The sequence below is a fragment of the Natrix helvetica genome, assembly GCF_964273705.1.
Source record: "Natrix helvetica genome assembly, chromosome: 3".
In the NCBI taxonomy this organism is placed as follows: domain Eukaryota; kingdom Metazoa; phylum Chordata; class Lepidosauria; order Squamata; family Natricidae; genus Natrix; species Natrix helvetica.
The window spans coordinates 49,841,195-49,861,634 of NC_138549.1; the positions used below are offsets into that span (position 1 = coordinate 49,841,195).

General features: G+C 41.3%; 1 protein-coding gene across 1 annotated transcript in view; it reads right to left on the bottom strand.

Annotated features, from left to right (window-relative positions):
* Positions 1 to 11,922, bottom strand: part of RPS6KA3 (ribosomal protein S6 kinase A3) — a 142,688-nt gene extending 130,766 nt beyond the window's left edge. The window contains exon 1 of the mRNA XM_081947342.1: positions 11,865 to 11,922. Coding sequence (XP_081803468.1) covers positions 11,865 to 11,921 — 57 coding nt within the window. The 5' untranslated portion in view covers position 11,922. The remainder of the gene's footprint in view (positions 1 to 11,864) is intronic.
* Between the last annotated feature and the right edge of the window lie 8,518 nt (positions 11,923 to 20,440).

Genomic DNA, 20,440 nt, shown 5'->3' on the forward strand with positions numbered 1-20,440 from the left:
TTAAGCTAATTTTTAACTTTTATTACCCTGTACAGCCTTATAGTTTAATTGGTTTTTAAGTGTATCTATTTCATACTAGGTTTTAATGTGGTGTCTGTACACCGCCCTGAGTCCCTTCGGGGAGAGGGGGCGGTCTATAAATTTAATAAAATAAATAAAAATAAATAAATAAAATAAAGTTGGGAAAATCTGATTCACAGAATATTTGCATCCGGATTATTAAATTCAGTGTATAACTGGGACAACAAAGCCACACGTATTCTGTAGCTAAAACCCAAAATCTATAGAACCTTTAAGTGGGGGGGGGGGTGAGGGGTAGTGACAGAATGTGCCATTAGCTAGAACAAGCTTCATTTTTACAATTGGATTGTCAGCCCCAGTGAAAAAAGAGCAAGAAACGATATTAGTAATTTATCTTATCTGAGACATGTAGCTAACCAGCATTACAGTGTTTCCACTAGCTGCTCTGGGAAAATTTGGTTTTGGAAGGGAGCACACAAGCGATGAAGATAGATAAATAAACGTTTGAGAAAAATTAGATTCTCATACGTACTAAGTATTCCTATGATATTTTCATTACTAAAACCTGAAACTGACTAAAGGGTTGGTGTCGCCAAAAAACCTTTGGATTCCTGGACCATGGTCTGTACTATCTCCATGATGAGCTTTTGGCAAGCAATGGGCTGCACCTCACAAAGACGGGGAAGAATGTTTTCAGAAAACAACTGGGTCAACTTATCAGGAGGGCTTCAAACTAAAATTGAGGGGGGAGAGTGACCAATCTCCAGGATCCTAGAGGATCCAAGCAAAACCCCTAGAAAGCAAGTCAAATAATGAAATAAGGAGGGATGGGAAGGAAGACAAACTCGAACACTAAATAGGTGACATAGAAAGCATACCCAGAGTCAGACATAAAGATGTCTAGTACCTATATACAAATGCACAAAGTCTGGGGAACAAACAGAATGAACTTCAAGTATTAATACATGAAGGTAGATATGTTATAGTTGGAATAACAGAAACTCAGTGGGATGAAACCCATGACTGGAACATACTGATAGAAGGATACAAACTGTTAAAAAAAATCCAGACCCCATAAAAGAGGAGGTAGAGTTGAACTGTATGTAAAGGATCACTATATTGCTACAGAAATGCATGAAACCAAAGACAAAAACCACCTAGAATGCATATGGGTCAATATAAAAGAAAAAAAAAAGAATGACATGGCCATAGGTGCATACTATATAGGCCATCCCATCAAGCAGAAAAAATAGATGTTCTTTTTGCTAACCAACTAACAAATATATGTATGAAACATACTACAATAGTAATGGGGGATTTCAATTACCCTGACATCAATTGGAAGACTAATTCCATACCAAATGAGAAATCAAATAGGTTCTTAACCAACCTAGCTGATAACTTTGTTGCCCAAAAGGTAGAGGAGGGAACTAGAGGGACAGCCATACTGGACTTTATTCTTACAAACAGAGAAGAAGTGATAGAAGGAGTTGAAATTGCAGGAACCTTTAGTGAGAGTGACCATAACACAAACACATGCAATAGAGCATAATGATACCATAGCAGGGGTAAAATGCTATCAGTACGGGCCAGTTCGCCTGAACTGGTAGTAAAAAATGCTTTAAAAAGTAAAAAAAAAGTTCCGATGATCAGCTGTGGAACAATCAGCTGCCACATGATCGTTGGGAATTTTTTTAAAATAGCATTTTTTCTACTGATCAGCTGTGCAACAATCAACTGTGCCTGATTGTTTGTGAGGTTCCTGCTTGTTGCAGGGGCCATTTTATGTGAAGTCCAGCTGCTTTTGAATTGTATGCGAGGCAGTTGTGTAGCTTTTGTGTTATTTTTGTGTAAAGTGTGATAGTTGGTTTTTGAGCTCTCTGTGACTTTGTGAGGTTTCTGCTTGTTGCCGCGGCCATTTTATGTGAAGTCCAGCTGCTTTTGCATTGTGTGTGAGTCAGTTGTGCAGCCATGCCCACCCAGTCACATGACAACCAAGCCACACCCACCAAGCCATGCCCACATAACTGGTAAGAATTTTTTTTGAATTTCACCACTATACCATAGTCTTAGATTTTAAAAGAGCTGATTTTAACAAACTCAGAGAGAACTTGGATGAAAATCCTAAAGGGGAAAACAACTAAAGAATATTGGGAAACTCTGAAAAATATGATCATAAAAGCCAATCCAGCACAATATCACTGAAAAAGAAAAACAAGAACTCCAGGAAGAAACCAGCATGGCTGCATAAAGATCTCTCTGACAAATTAAAAGACAAAAAGGACAAGTACAAAAAATGAAAAGAGGGATGTGATTGTGCGGCTGGCTGCCACACAGCGACGACCTCGTCTGCTTTTGGGACCCTCGTAAGGGTGCACCTGAGCTAGGCTTTGGGACCCCCGAAGGGGTGAGAACCCTCGTTAGGGTGAGCCTAAGCTAGGTGGGTTTGGCTCTGCTAAGGAAGCACGGACACCAAGGTGTGTAAAAACGCACCAACCAGCTCAGCAGGATGCCAAAAGAACCCCCACTGGCTGATTGAGACGGTATTTATTAAGGCATACAAGAAGGGTTTTCGTAATACAACATACGATTACATGATTGGTTAAAAGCTTGTTGCAGGGCAAAACTTAAGCAGGTTAGAAGCTTTCCATAGGATGTGGTTTTCTCTCATGCCCGGAGTTCTCCGGACAGGCTTTGTGGTTTAGCGTTTCTGCGTAAACAACAGGTGCTTTAGCTCGACAAAGGATGTGGTATTTTTATGTCGTTAGGCATGTTAGCTACATCTCCTCTGTTTTTACTTTATTAAAGCTGAAAACATGGAGCTTTTACGTCCATGGAGGTGAGTGCTATCTCAGGTCGCGAGTTGCCCTCCGACCCCAAGCTTCCTGTGTCCGCACCTACCATACTCTCAGCGTCATCTTCCGAATCGTTATCCAAGGAGAAATGTAGTAAGGGTTGCTTACTTTCATCTGTTGGCACCAACATATATGTATTATTTTCCAGCATCATATTAATTTGTGCAGCAGCTTTTGCTTCAGCAATAGCATTCAAACTACGCTTTATCATAGATATAAAAATAGGTAATAAGCAGGGTAATAATATACATCCCATAGCAATCATTGCAACTAATATGAAAACAGCTTTTAAACCTGGGAATTTGGGTAAAATACCATCAAACATACCTCCAAAATCAAATCCAGTCCATGTCTGTACAGGAACATGGGCAATTTTCATCATTCTGTCAGTGATTTCCTTAATTACATGACCACTATCATCAATTTCAATACAACAATTACTTAGATTAAATTTTCCACAAACACCTCCTTCTTTAGCCAATAAATAGTCTAAAGCTAATCGATTTTGCATTATATATGTCCTACTCTTTACACTTTCAACAGCCAATTTATTTAAGGCTTTTGCAGTATCGTTAGTGATGATTTCTACCACCGCTTGAAGTCGTATAATGCGATTTAACAAATAACTGGGATCTCTGCCAAAGGATCCCGTGGTCCCATCATTTGCCCAATTTGCAGGGCCATAATAATTAATAATGCGTTCAGGAGGCCATTCATCATCTTTCCAATCTCCTATTTTTACACCAGTTCCTAGGGATATACTCCGTTTGCTACGGTGAATATTATCTAGAGTATCATAAACAGGCATTCCCAATTGAGTACGTACGGTCAATGGTAAGAGAAAAAAGCTGGGACGAATAGAAGCTAAAAAACAAGAGCCATACCACTGAGGAGGTAACCTATTATAAGCATAAGTTCCACATGCCCAATATAAGCCTGCGGGGGCTTGCCATTCTTTGGTATCTTCAGGTGTTTTTAAATAAGCCAATGCAGAAATGTTAGACAAAACAGGAAATTTGAGCATTGATCCAGTAACGCTCCACCAGGAGCCGTTATTCCATTGGCCCAAACAAGGAGTGTCTCCTACATGGATTGTATGATCTGCAGTATTGTTACGACAAAAACATTCTTGTCCAATCAGAGAATTATCAATTCTCCATACTTCAGTACCATTTTGGGTAAAAGTATGATTAGATTGATGAATTACCAAATCAGTATAATTAACTTGATGTGCAACCCAAGGCCATTGGTCCCCCATGTTAGTTCCACCACATACAAAACAATATTTTACAGGAAGTTCTTTAGCTATGGTTTCAGCGAGGCTAATAAACATATTATGAGCTTTTGGAGGCATTACCAAAGAGGATAATTGAGAAATAATTTCTTCAAAGTTTTGAAAAACAGAGATGGTTTTACGAACCACTTTAGTTGTTGTTAATTGAACAATAATGTAGCCATACGGATCTGCCCCACTTCCTTCAACTCCAAGACCTAAAAAACGATACTGAGTGCTAGGAGTGGTGGATGTGTGTAAATATATACAAACTTGGTTGCATTTGTTAAAATCACAGTCTGATGAAGCAGGTTCACGAGTAAGGTTAATGCCTTGAGGACCTCTATAATCAGGTTGAGCAGAAACATCTTTAGTATACCAATAATTGTAAGTGGTAGTAGCTCCTACATTAGATCCAGATATTTTTGGGAAAAAATACTTCCTATCTTGCAAATATGATCGTTGCCATCCAAGTATGCCACAAAGATGTCCTGCATTATTAGAAGATCCTTGACCTTTACTAATAGCCTCACATATGTCAAAACATGCTGATATTTTTGATTGTCCTCTGGATACATTATGCGTAATGTATCCGGAACTTGATTGGGCTTTTGAAAAAACAATAGGCAAATTTTCGCTAGGTCCTCCTTTATATCCATATACATAAAGGGAGGCAGTCTCTGGGCCTAAGGACTTTGGATCATAGCAATGAATCTTCCCAGATGATTCCTTACAACGATGGTACAAGGTAGCATTGTGCGTACAGGATGATAAGTCAGATGTACATTCAGGTTTGATGTTGGAATATAGCAGGGTTTTGGTAATGCGAGTACCTGTCCGTGTGATGGTAATGCAATCATTACAACTTTGAGTGTCAGACGTAAGTGATGCAGCACGCCGAATTCGTGGGGAATGAGAGGACTGTTTCTGAAACAACAATAAGGTCAATCTGGTGGAAGTGGCAAATCCTTTAACCATCTTGGTAATTTCACATTGATATAGTCCCAAATCTGCTGCCTTGGGGTTTTTACAGTTAATTGAGTAGAACGAAAATGAAATGTTTGTAAATAATGTTCTGAATCCTCAGGAAGCCATGTGTTGTTAAAAAACCATCGCCAAAAAGTACCTTTTTTCTTGATAGGAGATCGTTGTCGACAAGACATGGTGGGAGCATGTGGCACTCCTTGTATGAAGGTGTAGCGTACCTGGTGTGTTCGTATGAGGGAATTATATTTTGGAAAGTCAGGTGCGTTTCGGTGAATCCTTGTTCTTGGGAGAGGCTCGCTTACTCCTGGTGCATAGTCTGGAATTTCCTTGGCTTTCCACAAACAAGCATTCACATCGCATGGCTCTGGAAAACAGCATGAAAAATGGTGAAGCAAAGTTCTTGAAGAGGGGTGAGGAGAGGTGCGGACAAGAGTCATCCAAGAAAGAAAAATTGAAGGTAATGGAGGATAAGCCACAGAGGGTGTTGAGTGGAGATAAACAGTTTGGTTAAAATAGGTGTTATTGGACAAAAATCCGATGCACGAGTAGGAGCCAATAGTTTGAGGAGTTACGTGTAAGGAAAGACGAACTTGACAAGAGTCATGATACAAGTATTGAATTAATATCAAAGGTTTTAAAGAAGGGAAAAGAAATTGGCCCTGATGCTGCAAGGCATAGGGGCAAGCAGTGAGAAGAGTGTCTTTGAACACAAAAGTCACATGAGTGTCAAGAGGTGCAAAAATCACCTGAGGGTGAGCAATAAATTGAGCAGAGGCATAAGACAACAATGAGAGAAAGAGTTTAAAGAAAAAGGAGTGATATGTCAGGGGGAGAAGAAAAGGCAGGGTCATCTTGATCTTCTTCTGGTATGCGGTGATACAGACGAACACAACGAGCAGGAACCCAGAGAGTCTTGTCGTCAATTTGTACCGCTGCGTAGCCTTTTCCCCAAGTGATCAATTGTGCCGGACCTTTCCACTGTGGATCCGGCAATTGCCTGTAGTAGACAAGAGGTTGGGAGGCAGGGAGAGGAGGTTTAGAAAAGTGACGAGAGGCTGCAGAAGAGGCAGGTGTGCCAGTAAGGTTAAGAAAGTTGATAGTATAAAGACAAGTGTTTAGAATGTTTTGCAACATCGGGAGATTGGGGGGGTGTAACCCTTTTGACCCCATATGCCGATCAAGAGCTATTTTCAAGGTTTTATTTGCTCTTTCTACTATTGCTTGTCCTTTTGAATTAAAAGGAATTCCAAATTTGTGAATAATGGACCACCTATAACAAAATTCAGCAAAAGCAGAGGAGGTGTAGGCAGGACCATTATCATTTTTTAAAAATTTTGGACACCCCAATGTTGCGAAAGATCGAATGCAATGATTAATTGTTTGTTTGGTATTTTCACCCCTTTGCGGGGTTACCATAATAAAACCCGAAAAAGTGTCCACAGAAACGTGAAGGTATTTCCATGGGGCAAAGGGGGGATACTGAGTGACATCCATTTGCCAAGTTTCACAAGCCTCAGTACCCCTTGGATTTACTCCTTGCGGGATACTATTGGCTTGGAGACTACACGTGGGGCATTGTTGAATGATGGCAGTAGCTTCTGCCATTGAAATGCCAAATTGCTTCATCAAGGCTTTTTTGTTTTGATGAAAAAAGGTGTGACTTTCACCTGCTGTCAATGGGGCAGGCTGAGGTGAAACAATAGTCACAGGCATCATTTTGCAGGCCTCATCTGCCATGTGATTTCCTTCCGATAGGAACCCAGGCAGATGCTGATGACTACGAATGTGTGCTACAAACAAAGGTTTAGTCCTTGCGTGTAGTACTGTTTGCAATTGTATAAACAATGTCAAAAGGGAAGGTGTTAAAGAGGGTGAGATATAGGCATCAAAAATGTGCAAAGTTAGTTGAGCAACATACAGACTGTCTGTGATGATATTTAGAGGTTCGGAAGAAAATAATTCCAAAGCCAAAATGAAGGCTGCCAACTCAGCCTGTTGTGCAGATGTTTGTGTAGCTGTCAATTTCTTATGCCATATCTGTTGTGTATTCCATGTACATGCACCATGATTTTTGGACCCATCTGTGAATACGGTTAACGCATCTTTAATGGGTTGGGATGTTATTGGTGTGGAGAATTGTATCGGAATGGTCTTAATAACTTGTAGCCTTGGGTCAGCTGGTAGATGACATGAAATTTGACCAGGCCATTCCGTGAGTGCATCTTGGAGAAGGGTAGAATTTTGAAAAAGAGGTTCCCATTGAGATAACTTAAAAGGGAGATAAAGCGTAACAAAATCCATTCCCATTAAGGCACGGGTTCTTTTTCGTGCCTTTTCAATGAGCAAAGCCATTTGGGCTGCTCTGGGTGTGAGTGAATTGCGAGGTGTATGTGCTTGATGTAACCATTCTAAAATGTAAAGTTTAGGTTTTGGGATCATCACTACTTGTATGATGATTCCTGTCAAAAGTTGAGGAGTTGCAAGAAGAGCCAATGAAAGGGGAGTGTGTGGAATTGCTCTATCCACCCATGTAGTTTGTAATGTAAGGTTGATCTTTTCCAAAGAATCAAGTTGCTGCTGATTCAAATGTATGGTATCAGAAGGATGTTTAAGGCCTACCAAGCCTTGAAACAAGGGGGAAAGGTCATTTGTAGAAAGGGATAAATAGGGTCTAGCCCAATTAAGAGTTCCCAAATACTGTTGTAGCTGAACCAATGTGGGGTCGGGGGGAAGTGTTAAACGTGGTAATTCAGGTGCCGCAGCAGATGCGATTACTTTATGACCTAAATATTGCATTGGATATTGGTGCTGAATTTTTTCTGGAGCTATGTGAAGGCCTGCTGTATGTAACAAGGATTGTAAATGAGGTAACGTTTTTGATACTGTACCTTTAGGTCCTTCTGCTGCCAGCAATATGTCATCCATATAATGGTAGATCAAAAATGTAGGATACTTACGGCGAAAAGGTTGCAAAATTTTATCAACATAGTATTGACACATTGTGGGAGAATTCATCATACCTTGGGGTAAAGATTTCCATTGGTATCGAGCAGTTGGTTTAGAATTATTATATTCAGGTATGGTGAAGGCAAAAAGAAGTCTATCCTCAGGATATAATGGGATAGAGAAAAAGCAGTCTTTTAAGTCAATAACAACAAGATCAAAATCTTGTGGGATTAAATTTGGATTTGGGAGTCCACATTGAAGCGCTCCCATGGGTTGTAAAATTAGATTGATGGTTCTCAAATCCTGTAGGAGGCGAAAGTTCCCATTTTTCTTTTTAATAACAAATACAGGTGTGTTATAAGGGCTGGTGGATGGTTCAATATGGCCTAATTGCAATTGTTCATCCACCAGTGCATGAAGGGCCTGTAGTTTCTCAATGGGAAGAGGCCATTGATCAACCCGTATGGGGGTGTTAGTTTTAAGCGAAAGCTTAAGAGAAAATAATGACATGATTTTAAGGAATATTCAAGGTAGCATTAAGTTGAGAAAGCAAGTCACGTCCCCAAAGATTAATAAACAAAGGTAAAACGTAAGGTTTAATGTAAGCAGTAAGAGAGGAATGAGAAGTAGATGCAAAAAGCCACTTGGTGCTAACCTTGGCCGATTGGGCTCCGCCCACACCTTGCACTGAAGGAGAATCAGTCAAAGGCCAGGAAGAAGGCCATTCGGATTGTTGGATGACAGAGACGTCAGCTCCAGTATCGACCAGTCCTGTAAAAGGATGTCCATTAAGAGAGGCAGTAAGCAAAGGCTTATTAGGTTGGACAGGTTGATGTAAAGCATAGATTGAAGAAATATCAGAAGAAGGCAGAATTAAAAGAGTTGCAACAATAGTATCAGCAGAAAGGTGGAAGCATCGGTCTCCGATGCCAGCGAGGGAAATATTTTTTAAGGAGGAGGAGTCATAAAGAAAAGGAGCGGCAACCACACCTTCGAGGATGAGGGTGGAGTTAGGCATGAGCAAAAGTGGTTGAGAAGGCGGAAGTGGAGTCAATAAGGTAACTGACAGTGGGAGGGTAAAGACTAAGCCAGGATCATCATAAGTAAATGCTTCTGAAAGTGCCACCGGATAGGCGGTGGGTAAAGAAAGCATATCAGGGGACGGAGCATGCACCAAAGAGTGCCGAGAAGCAATAGACAAAAAAGGAGGATCAGCCTTTGGAGTGGGGTTAGCTGAAGACCCCGAAATTAGTTTCCCGAGGGAGGGGTCTCAGGAGGGGGATTAGTACGGCATTGCGAAGCCCAATGAAAGCCTTTGTGACAGCGAGGGCAGATGGTTTTTGGCTTCACCGTAGGGTTGGGGGGGGGACCCCGAGAGCCCCTTGGTTGGCCTCCACCACCTGGGAAACGGCACTGACTTTTAAAATGACCAGGCTTTCCGCAATTATGACAGTTGCCTGGGCGGGAGAGAGCAAGTGTGTCAGATACCGTAGCAGCGGGCGGGGGAGGGAGAGCAGCAGAAATGGAGGAGGAAATAGCAGCAGCAAGAGCACCCTTTTTATGAGACGTCGTTCCAATGACACAACAAAGTTGCAGGAACTCAGCGATTGTCACGCCAGGTTTATTAGCAACAGCTTGTAAAACTTTCTGACAATCCTCATTTGCATTAGAATAAGCCAATTTTACCAAAAGTTCTTTCCTCGCAGCCTCATTGTCAATTTGTCTTTCTAAAGCAGTCTGCAAACAATTGATAAAGGAAGAGTATGATTCATGAGGTTCTTGCATAATTTTCAAAAAAGCCTGAGTAGCTTCAGTTGAAGAATCATCTACTCGTTTTAAAGTGGTCATAGCAAGTAAATGAATCAAGGCAAAGGCACGCCGAGGGCAATTTTGTTGCTGAACAAATGCGCCTGTGCCTTTAAGATGGTCAGCAGTAACTTGAGCCGGAAGACCTTTGAGGACTTCGGCATCAGCCAATTTTTCATATTCAGACAGCCAAACAACATATTGAGCAGGAGTCATCAACATAGAGAACAAAGTTTTCCAGTCATACAATAGCATTACAGAAGTAGCAGAAACAAGAGAATCCAACAAACCTTGAGTGTACCAAGACTGTAAGCCATAGGCGGAAACTGCTTCTTTTATATTTTTTAAAACACGCAGTTCTATGTTGGAATGAACAGGAGGACCGGGAGCACCCGGCACAAAAGTGAAGATAAGTGCCAAGGCGTTCCCATGTGGAACGTTTAAGAGTTCCAGTTTCGGGATAAGCCGGGCAGTGTCGATAGACATAAAAGAGAAGTTGATCAATATCAGATTTGGAAAGAGGAAAAACAGTGGTGTCGTTAAGTTTCTGCAGACTATTGGCTTTCTTGATTAAAAGGGAAAGTTCATGCCTGTGAGAGGCATGAGACTTTGAGAGTGAGGAACCCATATACTCACGATGCGCTTGCCCGACAGGTGCGTGAGATGAGAATCAAGGCGCCGAACACGTAGACACGGGACTCGGCGTGGGACAGCCGAAGGCAATTCGGCACGTCGGGGTCACCAGTTGTGATTGTGCGGCTGGCTGCCACACGGTAACGACCTCGTCTGCTTTTGGGACCCTCGTAAGGGTGCACCTGAGCTAGGCTTTGGGACCCCCGAAGGGGTGAGAACCCTCGTTAGGGTGAGCCTAAGCTAGGTGGGTCTGGCTCTGCTAAGGAAGCACGGACACCAAGGTGTGTAAAAACGCACCAACCAGCTCAGCAGGATGCCAAAAGAACCCCCACTGGCTGATTGAGACGGTATTTATTAAGGCATACAAGAAGGGTTTTCGTAATACAACATACGATTACATGATTGGTTAAAAGTTTGTTGCAGGGCAAAACTTAAGCAGGTTAGAAGCTTTCCATAGGATGTGGTTTTCTCTCATGCCCGGAGTTCTCCGGACAGGCTTTGTGGTTTAGCGTTTCTGCGTAAACAACAGGTGCTTTAGCTCGACAAAGGATGTGGTATTTTTATGTCGTTAGGCATGTTAGCTACAGAGGGACACACAACTAAGGCATAATATCAGCAGATAGCCAGAATCTGCAAAGGTGAAGTCAGGAAAGCAAAGGCTCAGAATGAACAAAGACTTGCAACAAAAGTCATAGATAATAAACAAAATTTCTTCCAACATATAAATAACAAGAAAAAAACCAAAGAAACAACCAGTCCACTAAAGAGAGCTTCACTTCCCGATTCAGCCAATTGCACAGAATGCCAGACATGCCGTGAGCAACCTCAGTTCTTCGCCCTTTCCCCACATCCTGTCATCATGGCAACCACCCTTTTGCGCCAGCATAGCTAAAAGGATACGGCAGAGTGTGGCCCACCAGGCAGCACCAGGGAGAATGATGTGAGCTTGCACAGATGAGCCAAATTGGCTCTGCTAAGCCCAGAGAGGTCCTGCTGAGAAGCCGGGGAATATGGTTTGTGTGTGAGAGCATGCACACTTTAGAAACTTCACTGTAGCACCCCATCCCACCCTCAGGGTTGTTTCAAATTGCTTTAGGAAAGGTGGTGGTGATTTTAATCACGAGATAACTTTTAACTTTAGATTAATCCTGCAGTTGCTATGTCCCCTTTCTTCTCTCCCTCACTTCCTTTGCTTTTCAAAGCTTGGTTGGAGTGCTCCAGCCCAGAGAGAGAGAGCAGCAAAGCACTTGCCTTTCACCTCCCTTTCCTTGCCAGCCCTCTGCTCATCATCCTCATACCTTCCCTGGGGTCAACCCCCCTCCCCAAAAAAGTGACTGCCCTACCTGCCAGGCTGTTGTAGCAGTTGATTTCAATTCTGTAAAGCAGCTGCCTATGCTCATCCAAGAGTTTGCCAGGCTGGTAGCCCCTGCAGAGGATGTAGTCAAAGTGGTGTCCTTGGAATTTTCCTGGGCCAACAACAGACCTTTCAGCTCCAGCGACATCCTATGATACTTGCTGATGGTTTTCTGGAACTTTTTCTCCTTGTAGCACTGAGCACCTTGGCTTTTATTTTGAAATCCAGCATTCTTGGATATAAAGAGTGCTTGGGCTCGGCAGCAGGAGAAGCAGTGCTGGATTTCAAAAGCCAAGCAGCCCAGTGCTACAAGGAGAAGAAGTGCCGGGAAGTTATCAGTAAGAGGCCTGGGAGGAGAGCATTCAACCAGCATTAAAAGGCAAGTGGGGAACGGGAAATGGCAAGGGCCAGTGGCCTGCTTCCGAACAGTGAAGGCAAGCAGGGGTCAGCGGTCTGCCTCCCAGTCAGCGCTTCCCAGCCAGTGTGGCCATGCTGCTTCCCGGCCATGGAGGCAAGCAGCCTCCCAGCCAGGATGCTGGGAGCAAAGTGGTTTGGTGGGGGGCGATGGCAATGAAGCAATGGAGTGCAGTACCTAAGGCAGTGTTTGTGCCCAGAGGTGCTGTTTTGGGCGACCGGAGAGGCTCCTGAGGATGTATGGAGCCCTGCTTCAGCTGCTTGGGAGTCCCAAAACTGCCACAAATGCCTTTGATTCCCAAGTGAGCCCCACTATCCAGGGCCAATGGGGCATCACCCTCTTGGCCTTGACTACCACCAGGAGCCCAGTTAAAGTGATTGTTGGACATTTCAGCCTCATCCGAGGTAAGTGGCTAGGAGGGACAAGGGGCGTGGCTGGTGTGGTTCACTACCGGTTCAGGTGAATTGGACCAGAATCCCACCATTGCTTCCAACTCTGTAAATCTGTTAAATAGTTATATTGATTATGCCTTACCATATAAACAAATATTTTGTGTGATATGACTATGACTAACATGTAATATTTATTCTCTCACAGGAAGCACTTTTTCATTTAATTGCCAATAAGATGTAAATAAATGAATTGACAATGAAGATATGCCAATTGTTTGAGCAAAGATGTAATTATCTTCAGAAGAACTATAGAAAAGTAGTATTACAGCACCATCTGGTGAGAAAATAAAATAGCATATGCATTAAAATAATGACAGCAATGTTTGTCCATAAAACCACCACCACCACCATCATAGTAAGATAATTCTCTCTCTCTCTCTCTCTCTCCCTCCCTCCCTCCCTCCCTCCCTCCCTCCCTCTCTCTCTCTCTCTCTCTCTCTCTCTCACACACACACACACACACACACACACACTTTTGATGATTTCTAGGTAAGCATTAAGCAAATACAGTTTGGAGAGGGTTGAACTGTCAACAGGTAAAGCCGTTTTTTCTTTTTTCTTTTAAAACAAAGTTTTATTGGTTTTTTAAAAATTTACAAGGAAAAAGGTAGTGGAAAGGTGTACAAATTTTGGCAGTTGCAAAGTGTGGTAGACGCCCCCTCCCTCCAAACTCATAGTGTACATCTGAGTATAAATCATTAATACATAGTCATATATAATCAGCATATTAGTTCTATTGGTACTTTCAATCAATTTAATACATAGTAATATATAATCCACATGTTAATTCCATTACTACTTTCGGTCAGTTTATATCAACGAGATTTTCTTATTCATTTTTGTGATCTGAGCTTTCTTGGTATTGCCCCTTCTCCCCCCGCTGGCAGAGCTCCGTGTCCTGCATATCCGTTGTAGGATCTTCTGTTTTTTCTAGGTGTATTTTGTTTTTTTCCATAAAGGCCTGTGCCTCTATGGGTGTGTAAATTCTAATTCTTGTCTCCTCCCAGAATATCAACATACCTTCAGGCATCAACCATCTAAACCACACCCCCTTCTGGTATAATTTATTCGCTAATTGCGAATAATTTTTCCTTTTCCCCCTAATTTTCTTGGGGATCTGCTTCAAGATAGTTATTTCCCTATCATGGTATGTCAGGGCCTGCCCCTTTGTACACCCAGAATTTCGTCTCTTGTGCTTTTTCTAAGAAATTTAATATGAACCTCCCTGGGTACATTGTGTGTTCTGGCATAGGCTGAATTCACTCTATAGACCAGATCTATCTCCCATTCCATCTGTTGTTTTTCTTTGTGTGTATATTCAGCCAAAATGTTTATCATGATGTCTCTTATGTTTTCATCATCTGCTTCCATCACGTTTTGAAATCTAAGATAAAAGGACATTCTCTCAAATTCTGTTTTCATTTGTTGGGTATCAAGTTCTTTGTTTCCCTTCTGCACCGCCTCTACCCCCCCTCACCTCCGCCACCCCACCCTCCATAAGGTCCAGTCTCTGTGAGTTCTTATAAATTTGGGCTTGGTTCTCTTTAATTTCTTCTTTCATTTCCTTTAATTGTTTCTTAATTTCCTCTTGTCCCTGTAAAAGTTGCTGAAGCATTTGTTGCCAATCCATCTCTGTACTTTTAGGTTGCATCAGGTCTGTAATCTTTGATTGTGTAGCAGGACTGGATGTTGCTGATGTCGGGGCAGAGGTAGCAAAGCCAGGCTTTCCAGGGGGTGGTCTTTTAGGAGACATAGTTTATAGAATAAAGAGTTCAGTCAGTGTAGAGAATGGACAGCTGGAGCAGCCGAGCAGCCAGATGAGTCCAGGAGGCAGAAGGTCCAAGCAGGAGAGAATTTCTCTAGTCAGCCTGGCAATAGAGTAGAGTTTTTCACCCCAGAGAGTTCAAAGAATAACAATCCACAAGAGATTCTTCTGGGTAGCACGGAGACAAAGACCGGAAGCCTGAATTTTTAAAGGTGGAATCAGGTTTCACAGTTCATAAAGACAACGGAAGTGTGCCATCTTGCCCTGCCAGCTTCGGGCTCAGAGGCATAACAAAGTTTTCAAAATTCCCAAAGTCCTCAGATCATCAGTAAATTATGGAGTTAAATTCAATGAAAGTCACTTTAAGCAAGGGTGTGGCATCATTGGTTGGCTCTCCCCCCTCCTCCTTCCCCTGGGGCTGAGAGCAGAATTGTTCCAAGCCGCCTGTCCGAGGGGGGGGAAATCCCCGTCCCTCCAGCCACGCCTCCAAAGTTAGCCGAAAGTAAAAGTTTTAAAATGCTGAAAAGTTCTTCAAATCAACAAAGGGAGTGAAGGGGGGTATGCGCCTCACCACACCGCCGCTGCTTCCTTCTGCTTTTTCATTCTCCGATCAGCCTGTTCGCGAAGACGCTTTACGCGCCCTCCGATACTGCTCCCCGGTGCCTGGAGCGAAGCGGGGGGCCCCCCACCAGCCGCCGCCGATGCAGGGATCCCCCACGATGCCGCCCCTCCAGCAGGGCACCTCTTCGGGGCGTCCTGTGCCCCCCAAGGAGTGGGGAAGCCCATCGGGGAGCCGGAGCGAGCAAACGAGTTGCCCGTCGCCGTCAGCCGCCGGAACCGGAAAACAGGTAAAGCCATTTTTTCAATGCCTTCTTAATATAAAATTAAACTTATGTATTATTCATTCTGACAATCATAATATGTAGTGTTCTTCTAAAAGACATACTGTATAAGGAGCCAATGCAGGTATGAGAATATTATTATAAAATCAAAATAGCATCTTGCAACCAGAGTTCAATTTATAATTCTGCCTACCAATACTGTGGGAAATAGGGAACAATCTTGTCAGCTGGTGCTCAAATCATATAATAATACATTTGTTTTTGAACTTAAAAATCCCGAATGTTGTTGTTATTCTGTTACTACTCGTAGATGGATTGATCTGTTGTACTGTGTAGATATGTCATTAATTGATCATATTATTGTTGTTCAGACCCAGAGCCACAGAGCATTTCTAATACCTTTCAAGGCTGTTCATATTTATCTGTATTTTCCTTTAAAGAATGGAATTTCTCATTTTAAATTGTTAAATACTAAATTGTTTCAGAGTTCAATCTGAAGAATCTGAATAGCTCATTGGTAAAATTGAGTGAGATCAATAGTCCTATTAAAGAAATAGAAAATCAATTTACCGTATTTTTTGCTCTATAAGATGCTCCAGATCATAAGACACACCTAGCTTTTGGGGAAGAAAACAAGAAAAAAAATCTGCCTCTGCCTCCCAGCATCTTTCGGGATTCATCTGGCTAGCGCCCTTGCAGCAAACAGCAAACAGCCTGGTCAGCTTCAGCATGTTATCGCAACCTGATTTAGCACAAGCAGCTAATTGGCAGTTGGATTGGGCTCCCCGAATTGCGCTAATCAGCTGTTTCAGCTGCAGGGATCATTGCTGCCTCTGCAGGTCCCGTTTGTGACCTGCATGTGCCCCATTTTTGGCCTTCCTGTCCTGTTTTTGGCCTCTGTACACCTTGTTTTTGGCCTCTCCACATTCCATTTTTGGCCTCTGTGCATTCCATTTTTGGCCCATTCCAGGGTGGGAGTCTGTGGGTGGATGGGCAGGGCTTTGGCAACATTTGCTCTATCAGACACACAGACATTTCCACCCACTTTGGGGGGGGGGAGTGTGTCTTATAGACTGAAAATATGGTATCTATTGTATTCACCCGCTCCCCCAGAAAGCCTACTTTAGAAAAGCTGATTTGAAATAGAAAGCAGAAAAGTCCAAATTGAGGAGCTCTTTATGCTGAATCTTTCTTTTTCTTCTCCTTTCAGTTTCTCCCCAAAAATATTTTTGGTTGGGCAAAGAGTTGTATCTCTCTCAACCCCCAGTCACTATTTATATGCATATGTTATGCTTTTTCTTTAATTTCAAATTCCCTAATGCATGCTAAATATTCCTGGCTCACATATCTCTGTTGCTAGTAAATATGTTATTCAAGTATAAAAAGAAAAAAACCATGTATCTGGTCTCTTTTGTAACTAAAACCAAAATAACTATGGAAGAAGGCATTTCTCAGCAGAATTCCTGGACAGGATGAAGCAGAGCAGATCACTCCTTGATAACATCTTCCCCAGGTTCATCCCTGAGACATTCTAAAGTGTGTACATGAGAAATTTCATGTTGGCAGAATAAGGAAAACAGCACTTTCAAACTGGAATAACCCAAAATGTGTCTTGGCTGTCTCACTTGTGGATTGGGGGTGAGATGGAGCTGATGTCCTGAGGACATATTCCTCAGAATGGCTAGTAAAGTATCTTGGTGCTGCAGCAAAAAGGAAGTAAGATTAAGTCCTCAAATTCCAGTTTTCTCCTCAAAATATGTTATTGTTCACTTGTGTCTGACATGCAATTATTAGCAATTTATGATATCCCCACATTCCTATATATTCATAATGATCGAGTAGGTGCCTATCCATGCTTTCTGGCATACATTTTAGCCCTTTCATTCATAAGTAAAGGTCTGTTTTCATTTCCGGCCCATATTAATAATGTACTGATAATGATGCTCATTCTCTCTGCATTTCCACAGGAAATTTGTTATTTTCTTTCTTTTTATCATTGCAATACTCTATGTTAGTTGAATTCAGTGGATTTACATGATGAAGATAATAGAGCTGGTATTATCAGCCTACATGATGGCCCTCCACTTCAAAATTCTGAGTAATTTCCCTCAACAGTTTCATGTAGATGTCTTATAATATAAGACATAAGATTGAACTTATAAGCATAATAGTCAACTATTTAGCCGTCAAGCAATAGTTCCCCAGCACTACCTTCTGATTCTAACTGATAGGAGGGACTGGAACCACTGCAAATCAAAGGAGCCTCTGGCGGATGTCACACTGGTGCAGAGCAAACGAATGGGGTTCTGTTTAGTTTGCCCTATTTTTCATGATTGGAGGCCCTTAGGGGTGAAGTTGGATCCTGGAGGGATCAGCGATGCAGAGGGGGAAAACTTGGAGATAATGGAGAGGTTCGATCTCCCGTTACAAGAGGAACCCCTCAGATCTGACACGAAAGAAATCGGCCTCTATGGCAGATCCAGAGGCATGATGACCTGACTGTTCAAATGGAGTAGGAAGAGAAAAGTGGTAAAACAGCATGAAGTATTGGAGGAAATAGCCAAAAAGGAATTTGGCATTTATTTGACTCTCTGTGATTTTGAGAAATACAAACTACATCAGCTGATGAGTGAGTCTCCAAGATGGAGGAAAAGCGGTAATTTGGCAGTGGGACCAGAGGCAGTGTAGAGAAAGATATTGAGAAGGACAGATCACGTGGAAGGTGTGAGTGAAAAATCTGAGTGGGCACCCTTCAATAAACTTAAAGAAAGACTATTAACTGGAATTAAGACTGTGATAAAAATATGTGGCTTGGAAAGAAAACTCTTGCTGGAGGAATTACGGTGACTGTGCTAAATAGGAGGGAGGAAACATCTTGGAAATAAAGAAATAAAGAAGACCCGATGCAATAGTAATATCAAAGGACAGAAATTCACTATTTAACAAGGATGAATCTTTACAGATTATAATAGGAACTTCAGAGACTATTTTCTAATATACTAGAACTTGAACAACAGACTATATTTAACAATAATAAATTTAGAAACAAATACAATTAGATAGCTGAATATATATATATATATATATATATATATATATATATATATATATATATATATATATATATATATATATATATATATATATATATATATATATATATATGTTGTATTTGTACTGATAAATAAATAAAGGGAGACTAGTATAGATCTATTTCGAGCTAATTAGCTCTCATCAGCTAGCCATACCCTTACTGGGATTTGAACCTGTGCTGTTATATATCTCAGGCAGGAGTCTTAGCCACTGAGCCACAGGATCGCCTCCTTATCAGTTGAGCCAGGGAAATAAGTATATATTTGTGTTACAACCCCTGGTATGCCTAAATATGGGAGGAAGGTCACTACTCCCTCTTTCTGTCCTTCGGCTTCATCACAGAAGACCATGCAGGCAGAAAACCATATTTTTATTTTTAATGTTGCCTTTTATATTTGTGTTGTATTTGTACTGATAAATAAATAAAGGGAGACTAGTATAGATCTATTTCGAGCTAATTAGCTCTCATCAGCTAGCCATACCCTTACTGGGATTTGAACCTGTGCTGTTATATATCTCAGGCAGGAGTCTTAGCCACTGAGCCACAGGATCGCCTCCTTATCAGTTGAGCCAGGGAAATAAGTATATATTTGTGTTACAACCCCTGGTATGCCTAAATATGGGAGGAAGGTCACTACTCCCTCTTTCTGTCCTTCGGCTTCATCACAGAAGACCATGCAGGCAGAAAACCATATTTTTATTTTTAATGTTGCCTTTTATATTTGTGTTGTATTTGTACTGATAAATAAATAAAGGGAGACTAGTATAGATCTATTTCGAGCTAATTAGCTCTCATCAGCTAGCCATACCCTTACTGGGATTTGAATATATATATATAAAAATATGGTTTTCTGCCTGCATGGTCTTCTGTGATGAAGCCGAAGGACAGAAAGAGGGAGTAGTGACCTTCCTCCCATATTTAGGCAATTTACTAGGAAAAAAATTAGACAACTAGAAACTTTTATATGGGAAAATATAAAACTAAGATAAGAATTTTATTCCTAAATATGACAATAAAATGGAATTGCTAATTGATGGATATAATAATGGAAAGATAATTAAACAAAGGTTAAAATATATGAATATATATAAATATGATATTGATATGGAGAAGATGTAAAGCAGAGGTTTGTGATTCACTTTTATACATGATAATTAAACTGAGTTGTGAATTGACTGAATATGACAATAGAAGGACAACTAAACATGGGTTAAAATATATGAAACATGGACATATATAGAATTTTTAAGATGATGAACAAAGTGAGATGTTTACCGCTGTTATTCTATATAATAGACTAAGGGAATTGTATTGAATATTGAACAGTGAGGATTGCCATTTATAGACAACTAAGGGTAATTTAAGCTCTGGAAAATGGAGAGGGAACATGAAATACACCTACAATGGGAAACTATTGAGATCTAAAGACAGAATCATTAACTGGGGGCATGTAAGGATGTATAATTATATAAAGATAATGATGAGAATAGCTGGGAATTGTAACCAGGTCTACATCTCGCCTAAAATTAGGCTGGGATTTTTTTTTAAAGTACAATGACTATATATGTATACTTTTTTGTTCTCTTTTTTTAAGGAGGAAGAAGATATATGTTGAAATTAAATATGTATATTGAAAAGGAATTATAAATACCGTCAACATAAAATGGAGCTTGCTCAGAAGCTGAAATACACCAAGTAAATGAGATGAAGAGTGGGAAATAGAAGAGAGAGAGGGAAGAAGAGAGGGATATTATTATTTCTTAGATTTTTAGACCGCCCCTCTCCCAAAGAGAGAGGGCATGGGGGAGGGAAGAGGAGGAGAAAAATGAGGAGTGGAAAGGGGAGAGAGGAGAAGGAGAGATGAAGGGGAAGTAGAGAAGGGAAGGATGACAGAGGGAAGAAAGGAGGTAGGGAAGGGGAGGAGAAAGAGAGAAGAAAGTGATGGATAAGGTATAAAAATAGTGTATGGAGAGCAGAAGAGCCAATAATTGTTTTTG